The sequence below is a fragment of the Leucoraja erinacea genome, chromosome 2, assembly GCF_028641065.1.
Source record: "Leucoraja erinacea ecotype New England chromosome 2, Leri_hhj_1, whole genome shotgun sequence".
Classification (NCBI taxonomy): domain Eukaryota; kingdom Metazoa; phylum Chordata; class Chondrichthyes; order Rajiformes; family Rajidae; genus Leucoraja; species Leucoraja erinaceus.
The window spans coordinates 138,048,529-138,071,028 of NC_073378.1; the positions used below are offsets into that span (position 1 = coordinate 138,048,529).

Here is a 22,500-nt window from a genome sequence, read left to right on the forward strand (position 1 = left end):
CCCCCACCCACACATACCCACACACACCCCCCACCCACACACACCCACTCCCCCACCACACACCCCCTCACACCCCCCCCATCCACACCCCCCACACCACCCCCCCCTCACACACACACCCCCCCCCCACCACACACCCCCTCTCCCCATCACCTCCCCCACTCCCCCCCCCCCCCCCCCCCCCCCCCCCACCCCCCCCCCCCCCCACCCCCACCCACCCACACACACACACCCTCCCCCCCCCACACACACACCCCCCCCCCCACACACACACTCCCCCACACACACACTCCCCCCCCCCCACACACTCCCCCCCCCCCCACACACACTCCCCACACCCACCCACCCCCACACACACACACCCCCCCACCCACCCACACACACACCCTCTCACACACACACCCCCCCCCCACACACACACCCCCCCACACCCACTCCCCCCCCCACACACAGCTCCCCCCCCCACACACACCCCCCCCCCCCCCCCCCCCCCCACCCACACTCACCCCCCCCCACACACACCCCCTCCCCCCCACACACACACGCACTCTCACCCCCACACACACACACACTCCCCCCCCCACACACCCTCCCCCCCCTCACACACACTCCCCCCCCTCTCACACACCCCCCCCTCACACACACACTCCCCCCCTCCCTCACACACACTCCCCCCCCTCTCACACACACACACCCCCCCCTCCCACACTCTCACACACACTCCCCCCCCACACACACCCACTCCCCCACACACACACACTCCCCCTTTCTCACACACACCCCCCCCCTCTCTCACACACACACACCCCCTCCCTCTCTCACACACACACCCCCCCCCCACACACACTCCCCCCCACACACCCACCCCCCCCCCACCCACACCCACCCACACCCGCCCACCCACACTCACCCCCACTCACACTCCCACCCACACACACACCCCCCCCCTCACACACACACCCCCCCACTCCCCCCCCCCCCACACACACTGTCCCCCCCTCACACCACTCCCCCCCTCACACACACTCCCCCCCCCCCCCACACACACTCCCCCCCCCTCACACACACACACCCCCCCCCCTCACACACACACTCCCCCCCACCCACACACACCCCCCCCTCACACACACACTCCCCCCCCCCCCCCCCACACTCCCCCCCCCCCACACACACACTCCCCCCCCACCACACACACACACTCCTCCCCCCCCCCTCACACACACTCCCCCCCCCTCACACAACACTCCCCCCCCACACACACCTCCCCCCCTCACACACACTCCACCCCCTCCCCCCCCAACACTCCCACACACACCGCCCCACACACTCCCCCCCCCACACACACACCCCCTCCCCTCACACACTCCCCCCCTCACACACACACCCCCCCCCACACACTCCCCCCCCACTCACACACTCCCCCCCTCCCACACACCCCCCCCTCACACCCCCCCTCTCACACTCCCCCCCCCACACTCTCCCCCCCCCCTCACACACACACTCCCCCCCCCACACTCACACACACCCCCCCCCTCACACACACATCCCCCCCCCACACCACCCCCACACACTCACCCCCCCCCCCCACACACACTGCCCCCCCCCCCTCACACCCCCACACTGCCCCCCCCTCCACACCACACACACCCCCCCCTCTCACACACACTGCCCCCCCTCTCACACACACTGCCCCCCCCCCCTCACACACACACACCCCTCCACCCTCTCACACACACCCCCCTCACACACACCCCCCCCCCTCACACACACCCCCCCCCCTCACACTGCCCCCCTCACACACACTGCCCCCTCACACACTGCGGCCCCCCCCCTCACACACACACACTGCCCCCCCTCTCACACACACACTGCCCCCCCCTCACACACACTGCCCCCCTCACATACACTCCCCCCCCCCACATACACTGTCCCCCCACATACAACCCCCCCTCTCTCACACACACACGCACACACACACACCCCCACACACCACCCACCCACACCCGCACACCCACCCACACACACTCCCCCCCACCCACACACACCACGGCCACATATACTCCCCCACACACGCCCCCCCCACCCACAGATACTCCCCCACCCACAGATACTCCCCCACCCACATACACTCGCACAACCTCTGGGGCCACCTCCTTCAGAACCCTGGGTTCAGCCCATCATCCAGGCTTTCCGTTTTCCAGGCATCTTCTCTTTAGCAATGGCCACTCCACTAACGTCCACCCCCTGACTGTCTATGATTGCAGGGACACTACTGGTGTCTGCCACTGTGAAGACTGGTGCAAAAATGGTATTCAACTCTGTTGCCATTTCTTGATTTCCCGTTTATCACTTCTCGTGCATCATTTTCCAGCGGCCCAACGTCCAGTCTTGCCTCATCAATACTCTTTTTATATCCCTAAACACTTGCTACCCTCTTTTATATCTGTGGCTAGCTTACATTCGTATTTAGAAACACAGAAAAATAGGTGCAAGAGTAGATCATTAGGCCATTCGAGACAGCACCACCATTCATTATGATCATAACTGACCATCAAAATCAGTACCCCCCCCGTTCCTGCTTCCCCACCCCCCCCACCCCCATATCCCTTGATTCCTTTAGCCCCAAGAGCTAAATCGAATTCCCTCTTGAAAACATCCAGTGAATTGGCCTCCACTGCCTTATGTGGCAGAGAATTCCACAGATTCACAACTCACTGGGTGAAAACGTTTTTCCTCATCTCAGTCCTAAATGGCCTACCCCTTATTCTTAAACTGTGACCCCTGGTTCTTTCTTCATAATCTGCCGCCTTGTTCTTGCCACCAAAGTGGATAACCTCGCATTTATCCACATTATATTGCACCTGCCATGCATCTGCCCACTCACCCAACTTATCCAAGTCCCCCTGTAGCCTCATAGCATCCTCATCTCAGCTCACACTGCCATCCTTTTTATCCTTGACAAAGGGTTTTTGAAAGTTCAGATACACCACATCCACTGTCTCTCCCTTATCCATTCTACTTGTTACATCCTCAAATAATTCTAGAGGGTTTGTCTAGGTTGATTTCCCCTTCACAAATCCATGCTGACTGACTGATCCTGTCACTGCCTTCCAAATGTGCTGCTATTACATCTTTAATAATCAACTCCAGCATCTTCCCCACTACCGATGAAAGGAAAACTGGTCAATAATTCCCTGTTTTCTCTCTCACCCCTTTCTTAAAAAGTGAGGTTGCATTGGCTGCCTTCCAGTCCACAGGAACTGATCCATAATCATCAATGCATCCACCTCCTTGAGTACTCTGGGATGTAGACCATCAGGCCCCGGGGATTTAGCTGCCTTCAGTCCAACAGTTTACCTAACACCATTTCCTGAATAATGTGCATTCCTTCAGTTCCTCCCTCCCACTAGATCCTCGGCCCCCTAGTATTTATGGGATGTTGTTTGTGCCATCCTTAGTGAAGACAGAACCAAAGTACTCGTTTAACTGTTCTGCCATTTCCTTGTTTCCCAATATAAATTGTAAGGGACCTACATTTGTTTTCACTAATGTACCTTTTTACATATCTGAATAAGCTTTTTGTATCAGTTTTTATATTCCCCGCAAACTTTATTTCATGAGAGGGAGAGGCTGGGGAAGTGAGACGGATGGGGGTTTGAGAGGAGGGGGTTGGAGAGGGAGGGAGGGGGGGGGGTTGAGAGGAGGGGGTAGCGGACGGGAGGAGGGGGGGGAGGGGGGGGGGTTGAGAGGAGGGGGGGTTGCGGACGGGAGAGGGAGGGGGGGGTTTGAGAGGAGGGGGGTTGGGGATGGGAGAGGGAGGGGGGGAGGGGGCGTTGAGAGGAGGGGTTGGGGACGGGAGAGGGAGGAGGGGGAGGAGGGGGTTTGAGAGCAGGGGGTTGGTGATAAGAGAGGGAAGGGTTGGAGGGAGGGGGTTGAGGGTCGGGGAGGGGGGAGAGAGTGGAGGGGGAAGAGGTGATGAAAGGGGAGGGGGGGTGACGGAGTTAAGGGCGTTTTGGTGGATTTGGAGCCTGCGTGATTTCACGTAACGTGGCCTCGGCCTTTACCCCCCCCCCCCCCCCCCCCCCATGTCTCCCACATTCTTCCCCCCCCCCCCCCCCTCCTTCCCCTCCCTCTCTCCTCTCCTCCCACCCTCCCCCCAGCTGTGCAAGAATCTCCTCCATCGGCTCGGGTGAGACGGCCAACTTCTACTGCGAGCCAGCTGGTGTCCACGGTCGCTTTCTCAACATCGTGTTGCCGAGGTGCCGGGCGTCCCTCACTCTGTGCGAGGTGAAGGCGTTCGGAGCGCATGAACCGCACTGAGCCCATGCCTGGCGTGAGTTTCCACTTCCCCCACCCCTGGCCAGTCTCACCCCCCCCCCCCGGCTTGCCCCCCCACCCCGCCCGCCCCCGGCTTGTCATCGCTCCGACTTGTCTCCCCCCCGCTTGTCCCTCCCCTCCCCCCGGCTCGCCCCCCCCCCTTCCCGGCTTGTCATCGTTGGCCCCCAGCTTGTTCCTCCCCCCTCCCCTACTTGTCCCCCCCCTCCCCGGCTGGTCGTCCACTACCGCCCACCGCATCCCCTGGTATGACCCCACCTACCTCCGGCTTGTCCCCCCCCCCCCCCCTCTGAAGAAGAAGGCCCCTAGACCAGGGGGAAAACCTGATCATCCAATGGCCGCTTGTGCTTTGCTCCCTTCCTCCACATTTGTTCCCCTCCCAACACACCCCGTGGATCGGCCCGTCCTGTTCACCCTGACACCCCTCTCCTGCTTCATATCCCAGCAATACCCATGAACATGCGGATCAGGGAGATGCTGTGAAATACTCCCTCCCCCCCCCCCCTCCCCCCCCCCTCCTCCGCACTCCCACCCCCACCGCACCCCCCTCCCTCCCCCCTCCCCCCTCCCCCTCCCCCCTCCACCCTCCCCCCTCCCCCCTCCACCCTCCACCCTCCCCCTCCCCCCCCCCCCCCCCCCCCCTCCACCCTCCACCCTCCCCCCTCCCCCCTCCCCCTCCACCCTCCCCCTCCCCCCCTCCCCCTCCAACCCCCCCCTCCCCCTCCACCCTCCCCACCCCCCCCCCCCCCCCCCTCCACCCTCCACCCCTCCCCCTCCCCCCCTCCCCCGCCCCCCCTCCACCCTCCACCCCTCCCCCCCCCCTCCCCCCTCCACCCTCCACCCTCCCCCCCCCCTCCCCCCTCCCCCTCCCCCCTCCACCCTCCACCCTCGCCCCCTCCCCCCTCTCTCACACACACACACACACACACCCTCTCACACACACACACACACACCCCCTCTCTCTCACACACACACACACTCCCTCCCACACACACACACACACCCACTCCCCCACATACACCACACACCACACACCACACACCCACACCCACCCACCCACACCCCACACACACGCACACGCACACACGCACACGCACACGCACACGCACACACACACACACACACACACACACACACACACACACACACACACACACACACCGGGACCAATCTGGCGCTGTGAGGCAGCAGCACTACCCGCTTCCTTCGCATTGTCCAGGCTGATCACGTCCCACAATAGTGACACCACTCCCTTCTCTTCCCTCGCTTTCCCAAGTTTCCGTTTCGCAGATACCGCTGAGAGTGGAGTGGCGGGTAGACGGGGCGGTGAAGCAGGAGCTTGGCGGCCTGACTTCCATTACACAGGGCTTTCAGTGCAGGTGAATGAAGGTCAAGTTACAGTTGCACAACTCAATGGTGAGGCCACACGGAGTAACACTGTGCAGTTTCACTAACCCACTAAACCCATTAGTACTGCAGGCACTATCACGACGTATAAGGCAGGGACTATCACGACCTCTAATAAACATTTGGACAGGGATATGGATAGGACAGGTTTAGAGGAATATGGGGCAGGTAGGACTAGTGTAGATGGGACATGTTGGTGGACAAGTTGGGTCGAAGGGTGCAAAAGCCAGGCCATGGGAATTGTGGAGTAAACGATCAAATCGATAAATGTACGAAGAGCTTCATGTTTTTTTCCAGGTTACGTGAGTCTAAAGCATGGATATAAGGTGGGAGGGAACAGATTTAATAGGAACCTGAGGGGCAACGTTTTCAAACAGAGGATGGTGGATATATTGAACGAGCTGCTTAGGGAAGTTTGAGGCAGATATAATTGCATGTTTGCAACAGGCTGAAGGGCCTGTTTCGTGTTGTATACCTGACTTTCCTGTGGGGGGTCTCAGTCAGACGGTAGTAACTGAACGTGGAACATAGAATACAGCACACGAACAGCCCCCTCGGTCCAACATTCTGGTAAACCTCATCTGCACCTTCTCCAAAGCCTCCACCGCCCAGTAATGAGGACAACCTAGAACTGCACACAAATGCGGTCTCAGCAAAGTCTTGTAAAACTGCATCATCACTTCCTGACTCTTACCCCAATGCCCCGACCAATTAAGGTCAGCGTGGCGCAGCGGTAGAGTTGCTGCCTGACATCGCCAGGGACGCGGGTTCGATCCTGACAACGGGTGCTGTCTGTACGGAGTTTGTACGTTCTCCCCGTGACCTTTGTGGGTTTTCTCCGGGTGCTTCGGTTTCCTCCAAAGACGTACAGGGTTGTAGGTTTAATTGGCTTGGTATAAATGTAAAATTGTCCCCCGCCCGTGTGTGGGATAGTGTTCGTGTGCGGGGATCATTGGTCGGCGTGGACTCAGTGGGCCGAAGGGCCTGTTTCCGCACAGTATCTCTAAACTAAATGATATGCTTTCTCTACCACTCTATCTACTTGTGCTACTCTGTACATTAATTCAGATGCGATTTGTCACAATGGTCGCGGATCCCATGTGTTGTAAATCTTTGGAGCAGCCCACCCTTGTCAACACCGTGTGGACCAGTACAGCTGCACTACCGCAAGCACTCGGAGTTTTATCGTCAAAGGATAGACACATCTCCCACCCCCCCCCCCCCCCCCCCCCCCTCCCCCCACCCCCTCCCCACCACTCAGTCAGTCGCATCCGCTGTTTCTGGAGGAAACCAGCCATTAACTGACGGTGTGCCGTCTGTTTTTCCTTCTAGAACCTTCCAGTGCCTCCAGCTTGTGCAACGGGCTCAGATCGAGAACTGGTCTAGGTCCAGGCTTATCCCGGGTCAGCTAAGCCCAACATCGCTTCCAGCACCACAACATAGCGAGCCAACAGTGATGCTGCAGCCGGTATGGAGCGAACGGCAGCAGGGTGGTGGGTGGGTGAGCGGCCGGTGTTGGTCGCCACCCACTGCCGGCACTGGGCCGCCCCTCTCTCAGCTGTATGCGACCCGCAACCTGTGCATCTTCTGTCTGAATAAATTAGCGCTATTGCTGTTTGCAAACACTCCTTGTCGCGACTCAATCTGTTTCTCACCACCATTCACACAAGCTGGCGGGTTTAGTGCAGGAGGCTGCGGTTTAGCGCCAGGGAGGTAAGGTTACAGATGTTGGTGAGGCCACACCTGGAGTTGTGTCTACATGGTAGGGCTCCTTTTATGTAGGACAACCTGGCATAAGTTATAGTCATAGAGTGATACAGTGTGGAAACAGGCCCTTGTGCCCAACTCGCCCACGCCAGCCAACAATGTCTCAGCCACACGTCACACTTACCTGCGCTTGGTCCATATCCCTCCAAACCTGCCCTATCCATGTAACTGTTTCTTAAACGTTGGGATAGTCCCAGCCTCAACTACCTCCTCTGGCAGCTTGTTACCCCTCGGATTCCTTTTAAATCTTTTCCCATTCACCTTGAACCTATGTCCTCTGGCCCTCGATTCCCCTACTCTGGACAAGAGACTCTGTGCATCTACCCGATCTATTCCTCTCATGATTTTGTACACCTCTATAAGATCACCCCTCATCCTCCTGCGCTCCATGGAATAGAGACCCAGCCTACTCAACCTCTCCCTATAGCTCACACCCTCTAGTCCTGGCAACATCCTCGTAAATCGTTTCTGAACCCTTTCAAGCTTGACAATATCTTTCCTATAACATGGCGCCCAGAACTGAACACAATAATCTAAATGCGGTCTCAACGTCTTCATAAGACATAGGAGCATAATGAGGCCATTCCGTCCATCGAGTCTGTTCCGCATTCGATCGTCAACTTGATTCTCCCGCCCTCCCACCGTAACTTTAGGCTTCGCCCGCAAACTTGGCCATGTAGACTGTAATCCCCTCTTTATTCCAAAAATGCATGACTCCACACCTTGCTACACTATCTTCCATCTGCCACTTCTCTGCCCACTCTCCCAACCTTGTCGAAGTCCTTCTGTACAGTTCCTGCTTTCTCTACACTACCTGCTCCTCCACCTATTTTCATATCATCCGCAAACTTGGCCACAAAGCCTTCAACCACCCCGTCCAAATCATTAACACACAACGTGAAGAGTAGCGGCCCCAGCATTGACCCATGCGGAACTCCACCAGTCACTGGCAACCAACCGGAAAAAGCCTCCTTTATTGCCACTCTTTGTCTTCTGCCATCCAGCCAACCGGATATCCATGCTTGTATCTGCCCTTTGATGCCGTGGGCTCTCATCATCCTCACGTGTGGCAGCTTATCAAAGGCTTTCTGAAAATCTAAGTCATCAACATCTACTGACTATCCTTTGTCCGTCCTGCTGTTTACTTCCAATATATTAGCCAGGCAAGTTCCCCCTTCACAAAACTATGCTGGCTTCAGCCTATTTTATCTTGCGTTTCTAAGTTCTTGGAAATCTCGTCCTTAATAATGGATTGTAATATCAAACCAGACACATCCTGGCGGGCAGCGGAGTGGCCGAGGCCGGAGCCTTGCGGATCGGAGCCCGCGGCTGGGGCCTGGGTCTGTGGGGCCCGCGGCTGGGGCCTGGATCTGTGGGGTCTGTGGGGCCCGCGGCTGGGGCCTGGGTCTGTGGGGTCTGTGGAGCCCGCGGCTGGGGCCTGGGTCAGTGGGGTCGGCTGGGGCCTGGGTCAGTGGGGTCTCTGGAGCCCGCGGCTGGGGCCTGGGTCAGTGGAGCCCGCGGCTGGGGCCTGGGTCTGTGGAGCCCGCGGCTGGGGCCTGGGTCTGTGCGGTCTGTGGAGCCCGCGATTGGGGCCTGGGTCGGCGCCACGGAGGTGTCCGGAGAGGACCCGGCAGCGGTAGTGGAGAGGGCGGTGCGGCGGTCGATGATGGCGCCAACAGACAGATGATGACAGACACATGGAAGTGGGGGCGCCGTTGTCTGTGATTTAGGGATGGCACATTAGCGCAGCGGTAGAGTTGCTGCCGGAATCGTTAGAGGCCCGGGTTCTATCCTCACTACGGGTGCTGTCTGTACGGAGGTTGTATGTTCTCCCTGTGGGTTTTCTCCGGGTGCTGCAGTTTCCTTCCACACCCCAAAGAGGTACAGGTCTGCAGGTCAACTGGCTTTGATAGAAGTGTAAATTGTCCCCAATGTGTAGGATGGTGCTAGTGTACGGGGTGATTGCTAGTCGATGCGGACTCGGTGGGCAGTAGGGTCTATTTCCGCGCTGTATCTCTAAACACTTCCTTTGTCAACCACGGTCACCTCATTCTGCCCTTTGAATATTTCTCCCTCTTTGGGATGAAATGATCCTGCATCTTCAGAATGGCCCAGAAACTCCTGCCATTGCAGCTCCACCATCATTTATGCTACAGTCCCCTTCCAATCAATTTCATCCAGCTCTCCCCTCATGCCTGTAATTACCTTTATACTGTAATACATCTGATTCCATCATGTCCCTCTCAAACTGCAGGTTTCATTTCATCATATTATATGATCACTAGCTCCTTGTTGATCCTTTATATTAAACTACCCGATCAACTGGTTCATTACTCAATACCAAATCCTGAATTGCCTTTTCTCCAGAAGGCTCCTCTACGAGCTGCTCTAAGAAGCCATATTGTTGGCAATCTACACATGTCTTCTCTTGGGATCCAGTACCAACCTGATTTCCCCAGTCTACCTGCATATTGTAATCCCCCAAAACCACAATAACATTGCCTTCATTACAACCTCTCGCTATAGCTCAAGAAATCACGTCCTGGCAACATCCGCAAATCTTTTCTGCACCTTTTCCAGCTTAATAGCACGTTTCCTATAGCAGGGTGAACAAATGTTTCAAGGTTTCAAGGACAGCTTATTGGCAGTTTATTGTCAATTAAGGTACAGTTAAATTCGAATTAGCATACAGCAGACTAAAAACAAAAGTAACAGGACACGCAACTACATAAAAGTTAACATAAACATCCACCACAGCGGATTCCCCTCATTCCTCACTGTGATGGAAGGCAATAAAGACCAATCTTCTTCCTCTTTTATTCGGGGAGGTCGAACTATCCGTCGGGGCGATCGAAGCTCCCGCGTCTTGGAGTTCCCAAATTCGGTCTCTAATCAGAGACTGTGGTCTCTGCGATGTTATAGACCCGCAGGTTCCCGCGGTTGGAGCTCTCGAAGTCGGGACTCTGCTGGAGGCCGCCAACTCCTCGATGTTACGCCGCAGTGTGGACGGAGATACGACACGGAAAAAATCGCATCTCCGTCGAGGTAAGAGATTAGAAAAGGTTTTCCCCAGTTCCTGCCCCCCCCCCCCCGCCCCCACACACACACACACAGAAAAGCAGCTAATGAACACTAAAAACACACATTTAACACATACGTACAAACCACAGAGAAGAATGGGCAGACAGGCAGACAGACAGACTGTTGGCGAGGCAGCTGTAAGTGAACACAATACTGCAGGTGCAGCCTCCATGTGACAACAAACTATCTACACCCAATGCCCTGACTGATGAAGGCGAGGGTGGCCACTTCCACTTGCCACTTTTGGGGAATCTTTCCAGTGCCAGGATCTTACCATTATTGCAAAAGTCCTACCTATCCCAGCTTGATTTCTCCACTTGCAACACGTCACAATTACAGTCATAGTCATTGAGTGTCACAGCATGAAACAGCTTCGGCCCAACATGCCCACATCCACCATCATGCTGTCTGGCTGCGTTTGACCCATATCCTTCCAAACCTGTTTGATCCATGTAATTGTTTCTTAAACATTGCGTTAGTCTCGGTCCCAACTACCTCCTCCGGCAGCTCGTTCCATGTACCCAGCACTGTGCGTGTGGAAAAGTTACCCCTCACCTGAAACCTGTCTTCGATGTTTCTCGATTCACGAACTCTGGGCAAGAGAATCTGTGCATCTACCCGATCTATGTATTCCTCTCATGATTGTATACACGAAAGTATCTGACATGAACTCCATCACCCAACCCTCAAACTCGGCTAATCAAGATGATGCTGTGATTCTTGATAACTTTGTTACTGTCCACTGTAACACTTATTCTAATGTCATCTACAAACACCGTGCCTGCTATATTCTCGACCCCCCGGAGCGACCCCCCCCCCCCCCCCCCCCCGGGAGCCCCCCCCCCCCCCCCCCGGGAGCGACCCCCTAGGCGCTACCCTCCCCACCTGAGCAACCCTCCCCCGGAGCGACCCCCACACCCGTGGAGCGACCCCCCCCCGGGAGCGACCACCTAGGCGCTACCCTCCCCACCTGAGCGACCCTCCCCCGGGTGGACGGAGCCAGCGGGCCACTACAGGTGTTGGCTTCACACCAGCGATTGGCGAGATGCTGGAATCTATGATCGAAGAACAAAATGCTGGCGATTCAGAGGTTTATTGCAATCGAAAAAAGTCAACGCCGTGATAAGAGGCGGGAACGGGCAGACGGGAGAGTGATTTATGTTCCAGAGGCGTGTGAAGGAGAGCACGGGGCACCCAGGCGGCGGTGTCGGGGAGAGGGGGACTGGCGAGCGGGAGAGGGCTGTAGGGGGGAGGTGCTGCCGGGACGGGTGTGATGCCGCATTGGGGAGGTACCGGGGGGAGGGGGATCCGGGATGGGTGGGGGGTGCCGGGGGGGGAGGGGGCCGCATGGGGAGAGGGGGCTGCATGGGGGGGGGGGGGGGGGGGGCTGCCGGGCCGGGTGTGATGCCGAATTGGAGAGGTACCGGGTGGGTGGGGGGGGGGGGGGGGGGGGGGGGGGGGGGGGGGGGTGGGGGGGGGGGGGGGGGGGGGGGGGGGGGGGGAAGGGGAAGGGGGGGGGGGGGGGGTCGGGGGGGCTGCATGGGGGGGGGGGGGGCGGTAGGTGCCGCAGAAAGGGGCTGCCTGGGGGAGGGCGGGGGTGGGTGGGGGGGAACTGGAGTAAGGGACTCAGCAAGCTCGAATCAGGAACAGCGGCTGAGCGAACACCTCCACCTCGCACAGAGTGAGGCGTTCCCTCTTCCCTCGCCGCACCACGTTGACGAAGCGGCCTTGCATGCCGCCGCAGTCGAAGCTCTCCACCGCGTTCAGGCCGATGGAGCTGATGGCGGCGCACCTGCAGGAGGGGTGGGGAGGGAGGGAGGAAGGGAGGTTGAGAACGCACAGCTGGGACAGACCCGAAGGGGGGAAGAGCAGGAGAAATGTGTCGGAAGGAACTGCAGATGCTGGTTCACACTGATGATAGGCACAACATGCTGGAGTAACTCAGCGGGACAGGCAGCATCTCTGGAGGGAAAGAATGGGTGACGTTTCGGGTCGACACCCTTCTTCAGACTGTCAGGGGAGAGGGAGACACAGAGATAAGGATGGTTAAGGTGTGAAAATGAGACATCAAAAGAGATCCAGCTGAAGGAAAATGTAGAACAAATTGTTAGCTGGGAGAAGGTGACAACGAAGCAAACAGGGATAAAAAGTAACCGGGGACAGTCAGAGAGGCTCGGCGATCGTTTCGCTGAAACACCTCCGCTCAATCCACATGAACCTACCTGATCATCCGGTTGCTACACTTTAACTCTCCCACCCATTCCCACACTGACCTTTCTGTCCCATTGTCAGAGTGAGGCGCAGCACAAAGTGGAGGAACAACTCCTCATATTTTGCTTGGGCAGCTTACACCCCAGCGGTATGTACATTGACTTCTCTAACGTCAAGTAACCCTTGCTTTCCCCCTCTCTCTCCATCCCTTCCCCTTCCCAGTTTTTCGACCAGTCTGACTGCCCCCCCTGATTAAGTTTTATCTCCGTACACTTCGTTGTCACCTTCTCCTTGCTGGCAACCAATTATTTTACATTTCCCCTGAACATGATCTCTTGTGTTGTCTCGTTTTCACACCTTACCCGTTCTTATCTCTGTGTCTCCCTCGCCCCTGATTCTCGGTCTGACGAAGGCTCGACTCGAGACATCACTTCTCTCCAGAGATGCTGCCTGCCCCACTAAGTTACTCCAGCATCTTCAATGCAAGCCAGTTCTGCAGTTCCTTCCTGCACAGGAGGTGCACAAGGGGCCGGGGGAAGCAGCAGGTGGCGGCCGCCGGGAGAGAGCCTGTAAACCGGCGTCACACGGAAAGCACCGGGCCTGTTACTGGCGGAGCTCACCTGGGGTTGTCGTTGCCGTGGTTGTGGAAGGAATCCCCGATGCGGATATCTGCGCCATCGATGTCCGCGCGGGGATCTCCGTCCGTGTTGGTGATTCTGACCGACCAGACCTGATGTTTCTCCAGCAGATCCAGTCTCCACCAGGGGTCGGTGTCAGAGTCGGTGACCGCGCACGAGTCCTTGTCCCCGGTCTTCCCATCCACGGCCCGACCGGCCGAACGCTCGTTGCTGGACTGCGTCGCCCTGCCGCCCGGAGCCACGTTAGTCTCTGCAAACCACGGCGCCGTTAACAGAGGGGGCGACCGACTAACGCGTTCTCACCGGCCGACCGACAGCCCCCACACACACACACACTCACACCCCCACACACTCACACACACACACACACACCACACACACACACACACACACACACACACACACACACACACCCACACACACACACACACACACACACACCACCCACACACACACTCACACCCCATACACACCACCCACACCCACCCCACACACAACCACACCCCCACCCACCACCACACACACACCCCCCCCACACACACACACACACACCCCCACCACCACCCACCCCCCCCCACACACACACACACCACACCACACTCACACCCCCCCCCACACACTCACACCACACCACACACTCACACCCCCACCACACACACACTCACACCACACCACACACACACACTCACACCCACACACACACACACACACCCACACACTCACACACACACACACACACACACACACACACACACACTCACACACACACACTCACACACACACACACACACACACACACACTCACTCACACCCACACACACACACACACCACACACACACACACACACACACACACACACACACACACTCACACACCCCACACACACACACACACACACCCACACACACACACACTCACACACACACACACCCACACACACACCCCCCCCCACACACACTCACACCCACACACATACACTCATGCTCACTCACACCCGCACACTCACACTAAATCACTCACACACACTCACTCGCACTCACACACACACACCCACTCACTCACACACCCACTCACTCACACACACCCCCACACATTTACTCACACACACTCACACTCGTACCACACACACACTCACTCATTCACACCCACCCCACACACACACACACCCCCACACACACACCCACACACACACACACACACACACACACACACACACACACACACACACACACACACACCCACACACACACCCACACCCACACACACACCCACACACGCACCGTCACCCACCCACACTCGCCCACACACACCCACACCCTCACACACACCCCCACACACTCACCGCCCCACACACACACACTCACCTCCCCACACACTCACACACACACCCGCCCCACCACACCACCCCACACACACCCACTCCCCACAAACCCCACACACTCACCACCCCACTCACACTCACATACCTTCCACTCCCACACACACACTCACTGCCACACACACACACAGCATCCCACACATACTTACAATCACGCACCACCCCATACACGCTCATATTCACCACTCCACACTCACACTCAATAACACCCCACCCCCACTCACTCACCACCCCCACCACACACACACAGTCACACACCATCCCACACACACACTCCCGCCCCACACACACTCACCATCCCACACACTCACCCACACTCACTCCCCCCACACCCACCACTCACCACCTCACACACACTCACCACCTCACACACTCACACTCACACACACCGCCCCACTCACCCTCCCGACACACTCACACACCACCCTCCCACGCCCCCCACACACACCCACACGCACTCACCAGCCCTCGCTCACCCTCCCACACACATATTCACACGCTCACACCCACATACACTCACCCCCCCACACACACACCTCCCCACTCACACTCACTCACCGCCCACACTCCATCCCACACTCACGCTCAGCTCCCCCACACACTCACACAACCCCCCAAACACACACCACCCCCACACACACCCACACAAACACTCACACCCATACACTCACCACCTCTCACTTACACACACTCACCACCCCACATCACACTCACACTCACTCACTCACCACCTCATACACTCACCACCCCCACACACTCGCCCACCAATACCCAGAGCTGCTCCATATTTAGCGATTCCAGTTTCACATTATAATGTACCGAGCCGAGATGATCTGCAACACCGCACAACCCACACTTCACACTGCCTCGGGAAAGCAGCCAACATAATCAAGAACCACCCACACCCTGGCCATTCCCTCTTCTTCACTCTCGCGTCGGGCAGACGATACAGGAAACGTGAAAGCAAGTACCACCAGATTCAGGAACAGCTTCTTCCCTGCTGTTACCAGGCTACTCTAGAGTCACTGAGTGATACAATGAGATCCCGCCATAGACTGTAGTGTTGACCTCATCTTCCTCCACCACACAGCAGATATTGGCCATTCTCTGCAACTGTAACACTACATTCTACACTCTGGTATATTTCTCTCAGCGCCGTGTTGGACCTGACTATACTCATGTATAGCCATGACTTCACCGGACAGCAGGCAGTTTTTCACTGTACCTGGATGACAGTAACAAACCGATGCCAAGTTGATAGTTGGTTATCCTCCCACTTTACCTGTACACCTGTCCTTGCTGCATTTGCAACCTCCCCCCCGCTCCCTCCCTCCTCTCCTCGTCCGCCGCGGTCACCTTGTTGCAATGACTACAAACTGCCCGCTTACCGTTGTCGGGCGCGGCCAAGCCATGCGTGCAGAGACAAGCGAGGACACAGAGCAGCGGGAGCTTCATCCCGCCGGAGCCGGTGAGGGAGAGTGGATGAGAGCCCGGCACAGTCTCTTCCGGGCGGTGGTGAATAACACGAGCCGCGCCCGAACCCAACACCTCTGTAAACAGAGGAGCCGCTGGTGCCGCCGCAACATGATCTCCCAACTTCTATACTCAATACTCTAACTGATGAAGGCCAAAGTGCCAAAAGCCTTTGTGACCACTTTATCTACCTGCGACTCGACCTTCAAGGAACCATGCACCTGTACTCATAGATCCCTCTGCTCTACAACACTCCCCACAGGCCCGCCATTTACTGTGTATACCCTGGCCTTGTTCGACGTCTCAAAATGCAACACCTCACACTTCTCTGCATCAACCATTCCTCAGCCCACCTGGCCAATCGATCCAGATCCTGCTGCAATCTTTCACAACCATCTTCATTCACTACCTGCAAACATCACTAACTTTTGTATCATCAGCACCTCCACCCCACTCCTCCTCCCTCCCTATGCCCCCCCTCCGTCTCCCTCCTCCTTTGGCCCCCTTCTCACTCCCTCCCCTTCCCCCTCCTACCCCCCTCCCTCCCCGCTCCCTCTGCCCTCCTCCCTCCCCGCTCCTTCCTCTCCACCTACTTCCTCCTGCGTTCCCTTCTCCGCCCCCTCTTCCCTCCTTCCCTCCACCCCCGCCCTCTCCTCATCTCCTTCCTCTGCCCCCCTCCCCCCCTCACACTTCCGCCCTCCCTCTGCCCACCCTCCCCCCTCTGTATGCCCCCGTTCCTCCCTCCGAGGGTGAGCGATGTGCAGAGGCACAGAGATGGCGTTGCCGGCGGCACAGTGTGGGGGTCAGGGTGGGGTGAGGGGTCGATGGGGGTTGGGGGTCGAGGCAGGAATAAGGGATTGGGATGGTGTTGAAGGGTCAGAGAAGGTTCAGGTGGGATTGAGGGGCCAGGGTGGGGTCAAGGTGGTTATGAGGGGTCAGGATGGAGATGGGGGGGGGGTCAGGGTGGGGTCATGGTGAGGTGAGGGGTTTAGGATGGGGTTGAGGGGTCATGGTGATGATGAGGGTTTAGGATGGGGTTGAGGGGTCATGGTGATGATGATGGGGTTAGGATGGGGTTGAGGGGTCATGGTGATGATGAGGGGTCCGGGTGGGGGTGAGGGGTCATGGTGAGGATGAGGGCTTAGATGGGTTGAGGGGTCATGGTGATGATGAGGGTTTAGGATGGGGTTGAGGGGTCATGGTGAGGATGAGGGGTTAGGATGGGGTTGAGGGGTCAGGGTGATGATGAGGGGTCCGGGTGGGGGTGAGGGGTCAGGATGATGATGAGGGGTCAGGGTGAGGATGAGGGGTTAGGATGGGGTTGAGGGGTCAGGGTGATGATGAGGGGTCCGGGTGGGGGTGAGGGGTCACGGTGAGGATGAGGGGTCCGGGTGGGGGTGAGGGGTCACGGTGAGGATGGGGAATCAGGGTGGGACTGAGAACACTAACTTATTCATGCCGACCAAGAAGCCCCATCTAAGCTGGTCCTATTTGCCGTATTTGGTCCATGTGCCTCTAAAGCCTCCCTGTGTAGATAGTGATGTTTAAGAGGCTTGTAGACGGGCACATGGCTCGGCAAAGAAAGGAGGGATATGGATCATGGTCGTAACAGGAATGTAACATGGCATCATTTTTAGCACAGTCACTGTGGGCCGAAGAGCCTCTTCCTGTGCTGGAGTGTCTATGTGCATGGGATAAGGTGCTCATGGGATCCTGTCAGGCTAAATGGACTCCACATCAACAGAGTCTGAAGAAGGGTCTCGACCCGAAGCGTCGCTTATTTCCTTCGCTCCATAGATGCTGCCTCACCCGCTATGTTTCTCCAGCATTTTTGTCTACCTTCGATTTTCCAGCATCTGCTGTTCCTTCTTAGACAGGGAATTTGGTATTTTGGGAAGTTCAGAAGCAAAGGCAGCCTTGGGCATGTAAGTCATGGAGTCATACAGGCCCTTCGGCCCATGCTAACCATCCACACTAGTCCCACCTGCACATAATTGACCCATATCCTTCTAAACCTTTCCCATCCATGCATCTGTCCAAATAATTTTAACTCTTGTTATAGTACCTGCCTCAAATACCTCCTCTGGCACCCACAACCCTCTGTGTAAAAACGTTGCCCCACAAGTTCTTATTGAATCTATCCCTCCTCACTTTAAACCTGTGACCTCTGGTTCTTGCTTTCCCTCTTCTGGGTAAAAGTGTGTTGACACGATCTATTCCCCTCTATTTTTACAACACAGGTATTGGAGGGCTGTGGGATGGAGACTGAGGTGATACAAGGCCAAGACAAGACAGCATGGAGTGTGTGTGCAAACGGCATGCACTTGGATAGAACCATCTGGTCAAACGTAGCCACTCCACACCAGACTGGGTGGCGATATGAGCTGTGAGGATGGGCAAATGGGCAAAGGGGGGGGGGGGGGTTGTGGGTGCAAGGGGTTATCAAGGGGATGGGGGGGGGGGGTGGTGTTCAGACCCCTTGAGGACTGGGGCAGTAGTAAGGGTGTTTCTGTGCTCAGGGCTGGTCTGGATGGTGCCAGTGAATGCTGGTGTTGTAAGTGGATGGGAATAGATTGTACAGAGCGCTGGTATCCAGTACCATGCATGGGATGTCCCCAAAGCTGTAGGGTTTTATTTGTCTCCTGGTTACAGCTGAGACCAACACTGCAGCGACTGCCGGAGGTGGTGAGGCCCATTGGAAGCTGCCGACTGCCGGATGCGTTGCCGGTGTGGTGTTGTGGTCATCATACCGTCCCGCTGAGCAAGGTGGCTGTAACGTGGGGGTGAGTACTGTGCCTGCCTGGCGTCTGCTACTTGACGAGGATGTGGATGGGGTAGAAGGCCGCAAGCAGGTCTCTGGGCAGGCTCCGCAACTTGCTGATCAACACCAACCGAAACTTCGCCACACGGCTCGGAGAGAATTCATTGCGCGAGTACTCCGGCCCGTCGCTCGGCTGCAGCAAGGACAGGAACCTGCTGGGACAACAGGAGGCTGCGTTAACATGGGCTGTTGGTCACACAGGCCCGGCTCAGGGCTCAGTGACACAGGCCCAGTGGCACAGTGGCACAGGCCCAGTGGCACAGGCCCAGTGGCACAGGCCCAGTGGTGGCACAGGCCCGGCTCAGGGCTCAGTGACACAGGCCCAGTGGCACAGGCACAGTGGCACAGGCCCAGTGGCACAGGCACAGTGGCACAGGCACAGTGGCACAGGCCCAGTGGTGGCACAGGCCCGGCTCAGGGCTCAGTGACACAGGCACAGTGGCACAGGCCCAGTGGCACAGGCCCAGTGGCACAGGCCCAGTGGTGGCACAGGCCCAGTGGTGGTACAGGCCCAGTGGCACAGGCCCAGTGGCACAGGCCCAGTGGTGGCACAGGCCCGGCTCAGGGCTCAGTGACACAGGCACAGTGGCACAGGCCCAGTGGCACAGGCCCAGTGGCACAGGCCCAGTGGTGGCACAGGCCCAGTGGTGGTACAGGCCCAGTGGCACAGGCCCAGTGGCACAGGCCCAGTGGTGGCACAGGCCCAGTGGTGGCACAGGCCCAGTGGTGGCACAGGCCCAGTGGTAGTACAGGACCAGTGGTGGCACAGGCTCAGTGGCATAGGACCAGTGACACAGGCCCAGCTCAGGGCTCAGTGACACAGGCACAGTGGCACAGGCCCAGTGGTGACACAGGCACAGTGGCACAGGCCCAGTGGCACAGGCCCAGTGGTGGCACAGGCCCAGTGGTGGCACAGGCCCAGTGGCACAGGCCCAGTGGCACAGGCCCAGTGACACAGGCCCAGCTCAGGGCTCAGTGACACAGGCACAGTGGCACAGGCCCGGTGGCACAGCCCAGTGGCACAGGCCCAGTGGCACAGGCCCAGTGGTGGCACAGGCGCAGTGGTGGCACAGGCTCAGTGGCATAGGCCCAGTGGTGGCACAGGCCCAGTGGCACAGGCCCAGTGGCACAGGCCAAGTGGTGGCACAGGCCCAGAATCACAGGCCCAGTGGTGGCACAGGCTCAGTGGTGGCACAGGCCCAGTGGCACCGGCCCAGTGGCACCGGCCCAGTGGCACATGCCCAGTGGCACAGGCTCAGTGGTGGCACAGGCCCAGTGGTGGCACAGGCCTAGTGGCATAGGCCCAGTGGTAGCACAGGCCCAGTGGCACAGGCCCAGTGGTGGCACAGGCCCAGTGGCACAGGCCCAGTGACACAGGCCCAGTGACACAGGCCCAGTGGTGGCACAGGCACAGTGGCACAGGCCCAGTGGTGGCACAGGCCCAGTGGCACAGGCCCAGCTCAGGGTGGCACAGGCCCAGTGGCACAGGCCCAGTGGTGGCACAGGCTCAGTGGTGGCACAGGCCCAGTGGCACAGGCCCAGTGGTGGCACAGGCCCAGTGGCACAGGCTCAGTGGTGGCACAGGCCCAGTGGCACAGGCCCAGTGGCACAGGCCCAGTGGTGGCACAGGCCCAGTGGTGGCACAGGCTCAGTGGTGGCAGAGGCCCAGTGGTGGCAGAGGCTCAGTGGTGGCAGAGGCCCAGCTGTCAGAGGAGGTTAGGACTATCCCAACTTTTAAGAAACAGTAAGACAGGTGCATGAATAGGACGGGTTTAGAGGGATATGGACCAAACGCAGGCAGGTGGGTTTATAGTAACTGGGGCACGTTGGCCGGTGTGAGCGTTGGGCTGAAGGGCCTGTTTCCACACTGCATCACTCTATATGATGCGATATGATAAAATGTTATTCATGCCCGGAGGTAAATTGGTCAGCTATGACTATGACTAGCGTTTAGTACAAGATAAAGCCAGTAAAGTCTGATCACTACCCCCCCCCCTCTCCGGAACATTCCCTCACTCCCCCCTCTCTGGGCCATTCCCCCACTCACCCGTCATTCTGCAGTAACTCCTTGCTCATTAATTTGTCCATGAGCCCGGCCTGGATCTGCTCAAATACATTGGTCACCACGGGGAACATGTTCACCTCCATCATGTCGATCACCAGCATCTTCCCGTACCTGGAGTTTCGCAACGTACAGCAGGTTAGTGCTGGCCGTGGGGCAGGGATGGGGGAGGGGTTTGGACAGGGGAGGGGATGGGACAGGGGGGGGCGGTGTCATAGAATGCGGGATGGGACATGAGACGGGGGAGGGGACGGAGTACTGGCTTCCTCCCGCCCACCAAAGACGTACAGGTTTGTAGGTTAATGCTTTAGTATAAATGTACATTGTGCCTTGTGTTTGTAGGGTAGTGTTTGTGTGCGGGAATCGCTAGTCGGTGCAGACTCGGTGGATCAAAGGCCTGTTTCCGTGCTGTATCTCTAAACTAAAACGCTCCATATTCTTCTCCTGACCTCACTTTCCACGTCTATCCTGGTCTTACACCTTTTCATGGTATTGCCATCGGACAATCAAATCCCCTCCTTCCCCTTTACCTCTGTCCACCTATCACTGGGAAACAAGGAACAGCAGATGCTGCTTTCCAAAGACAGTTCTGCCATCGACAAGATAAAGACAGAAGTGATTTTGTTCGGCCCTAATGGCTGCCGTGAACCTCCCTCTGTTGACTTGGGTCCACTTGCAGTGTTCGTAAAGCCAACAGTTTTAAACCTGGGTTTTATGATGGACGGTGATTTTAAATTAGATAAACAAATAGGCGCAGTGGTTAAGTCCAGCTTCTTTCACCTAAGGAAGCTGGCAAAGGTGAAGCCCATTCTCGAGCGGCTGCATTTTGAAACAGTAATTCACGCCTTTATTCCATCTCGGTTGGATTACTGTAATGCGCTCTACACTGGAGTCTCACGAGCTTCGTTGGCTCGTCTCCAGTTGGTCCAAAATGCTGCCGCTCGCCTTTTAACCAGAACTCGAAAGAGGGAGCACATTACGCCAATTTTGGCCTCCCTTCACTGGCTCCCAGTGCACTTTCGAGTTCATTTTAAAATTCTTTTATTTGTTTTTAAATCATTGAATGGCCTCGCCCCGCCTTACCTCTCTGAGCTGCTCCACCTATATGCTCCTACCCGGTGCCTCAGGTCAGCGGATCAGCTGCTCCTTGAGGTACCAATGTCTAAGCGGAAGCTCAGAGGGGATAGAGCCTTTTCTGTTGCTGCCCCGGCACTCTGGAACACCTTGCTGCTGCAGATCAGACAGGCCCCCTCACTGTCCATCTTTAAATCCTCCCTAAAAACTCACTTTTATTCATTGGCTTTCGACACTGGCTGAGACATTGTT

General features: G+C 57.4%; 3 protein-coding genes across 3 annotated transcripts in view; 1 reads left to right on the forward strand and 2 right to left on the reverse strand.

Annotated features, from left to right (window-relative positions):
- Positions 1-7,215, forward strand: part of LOC129716132 (fucolectin-like) — a 10,767-nt gene extending 3,552 nt beyond the window's left edge. The window contains exons 4-5 of the mRNA XM_055666015.1: positions 4,161-4,333; positions 7,075-7,215. Of these exons, the coding sequence (XP_055521990.1) occupies positions 4,161-4,320 (160 nt within the window). The 3' untranslated portion in view covers positions 4,321-4,333; positions 7,075-7,215. The remainder of the gene's footprint in view (positions 1-4,160; positions 4,334-7,074) is intronic.
- Positions 7,216-12,216: 5,001 nt separating this feature from the next.
- LOC129706157 (pentraxin fusion protein-like) lies at positions 12,217-16,273 on the reverse strand. Its single transcript, XM_055650188.1, has 3 exons — positions 16,207-16,273; positions 13,422-13,689; positions 12,217-12,382 (listed from the first exon to the last, which is right to left on the reverse strand). The coding sequence occupies exons 1-3, from the start codon at positions 16,271-16,273 to the stop codon at positions 12,217-12,219; spliced, it is 501 nt and encodes a 166-aa protein (XP_055506163.1).
- A 2,589-nt stretch (positions 16,274-18,862) lies between these two features.
- Positions 18,863-22,500, reverse strand: part of LOC129716156 (IQ motif and ankyrin repeat domain-containing protein 1-like) — an 86,507-nt gene continuing 82,869 nt past the window's right edge. The window contains 2 exon segments of the mRNA XM_055666038.1: positions 18,863-19,264; positions 21,160-21,288. Coding sequence (XP_055522013.1) covers positions 19,102-19,264; positions 21,160-21,288 — 292 coding nt within the window. The 3' untranslated portion in view covers positions 18,863-19,101.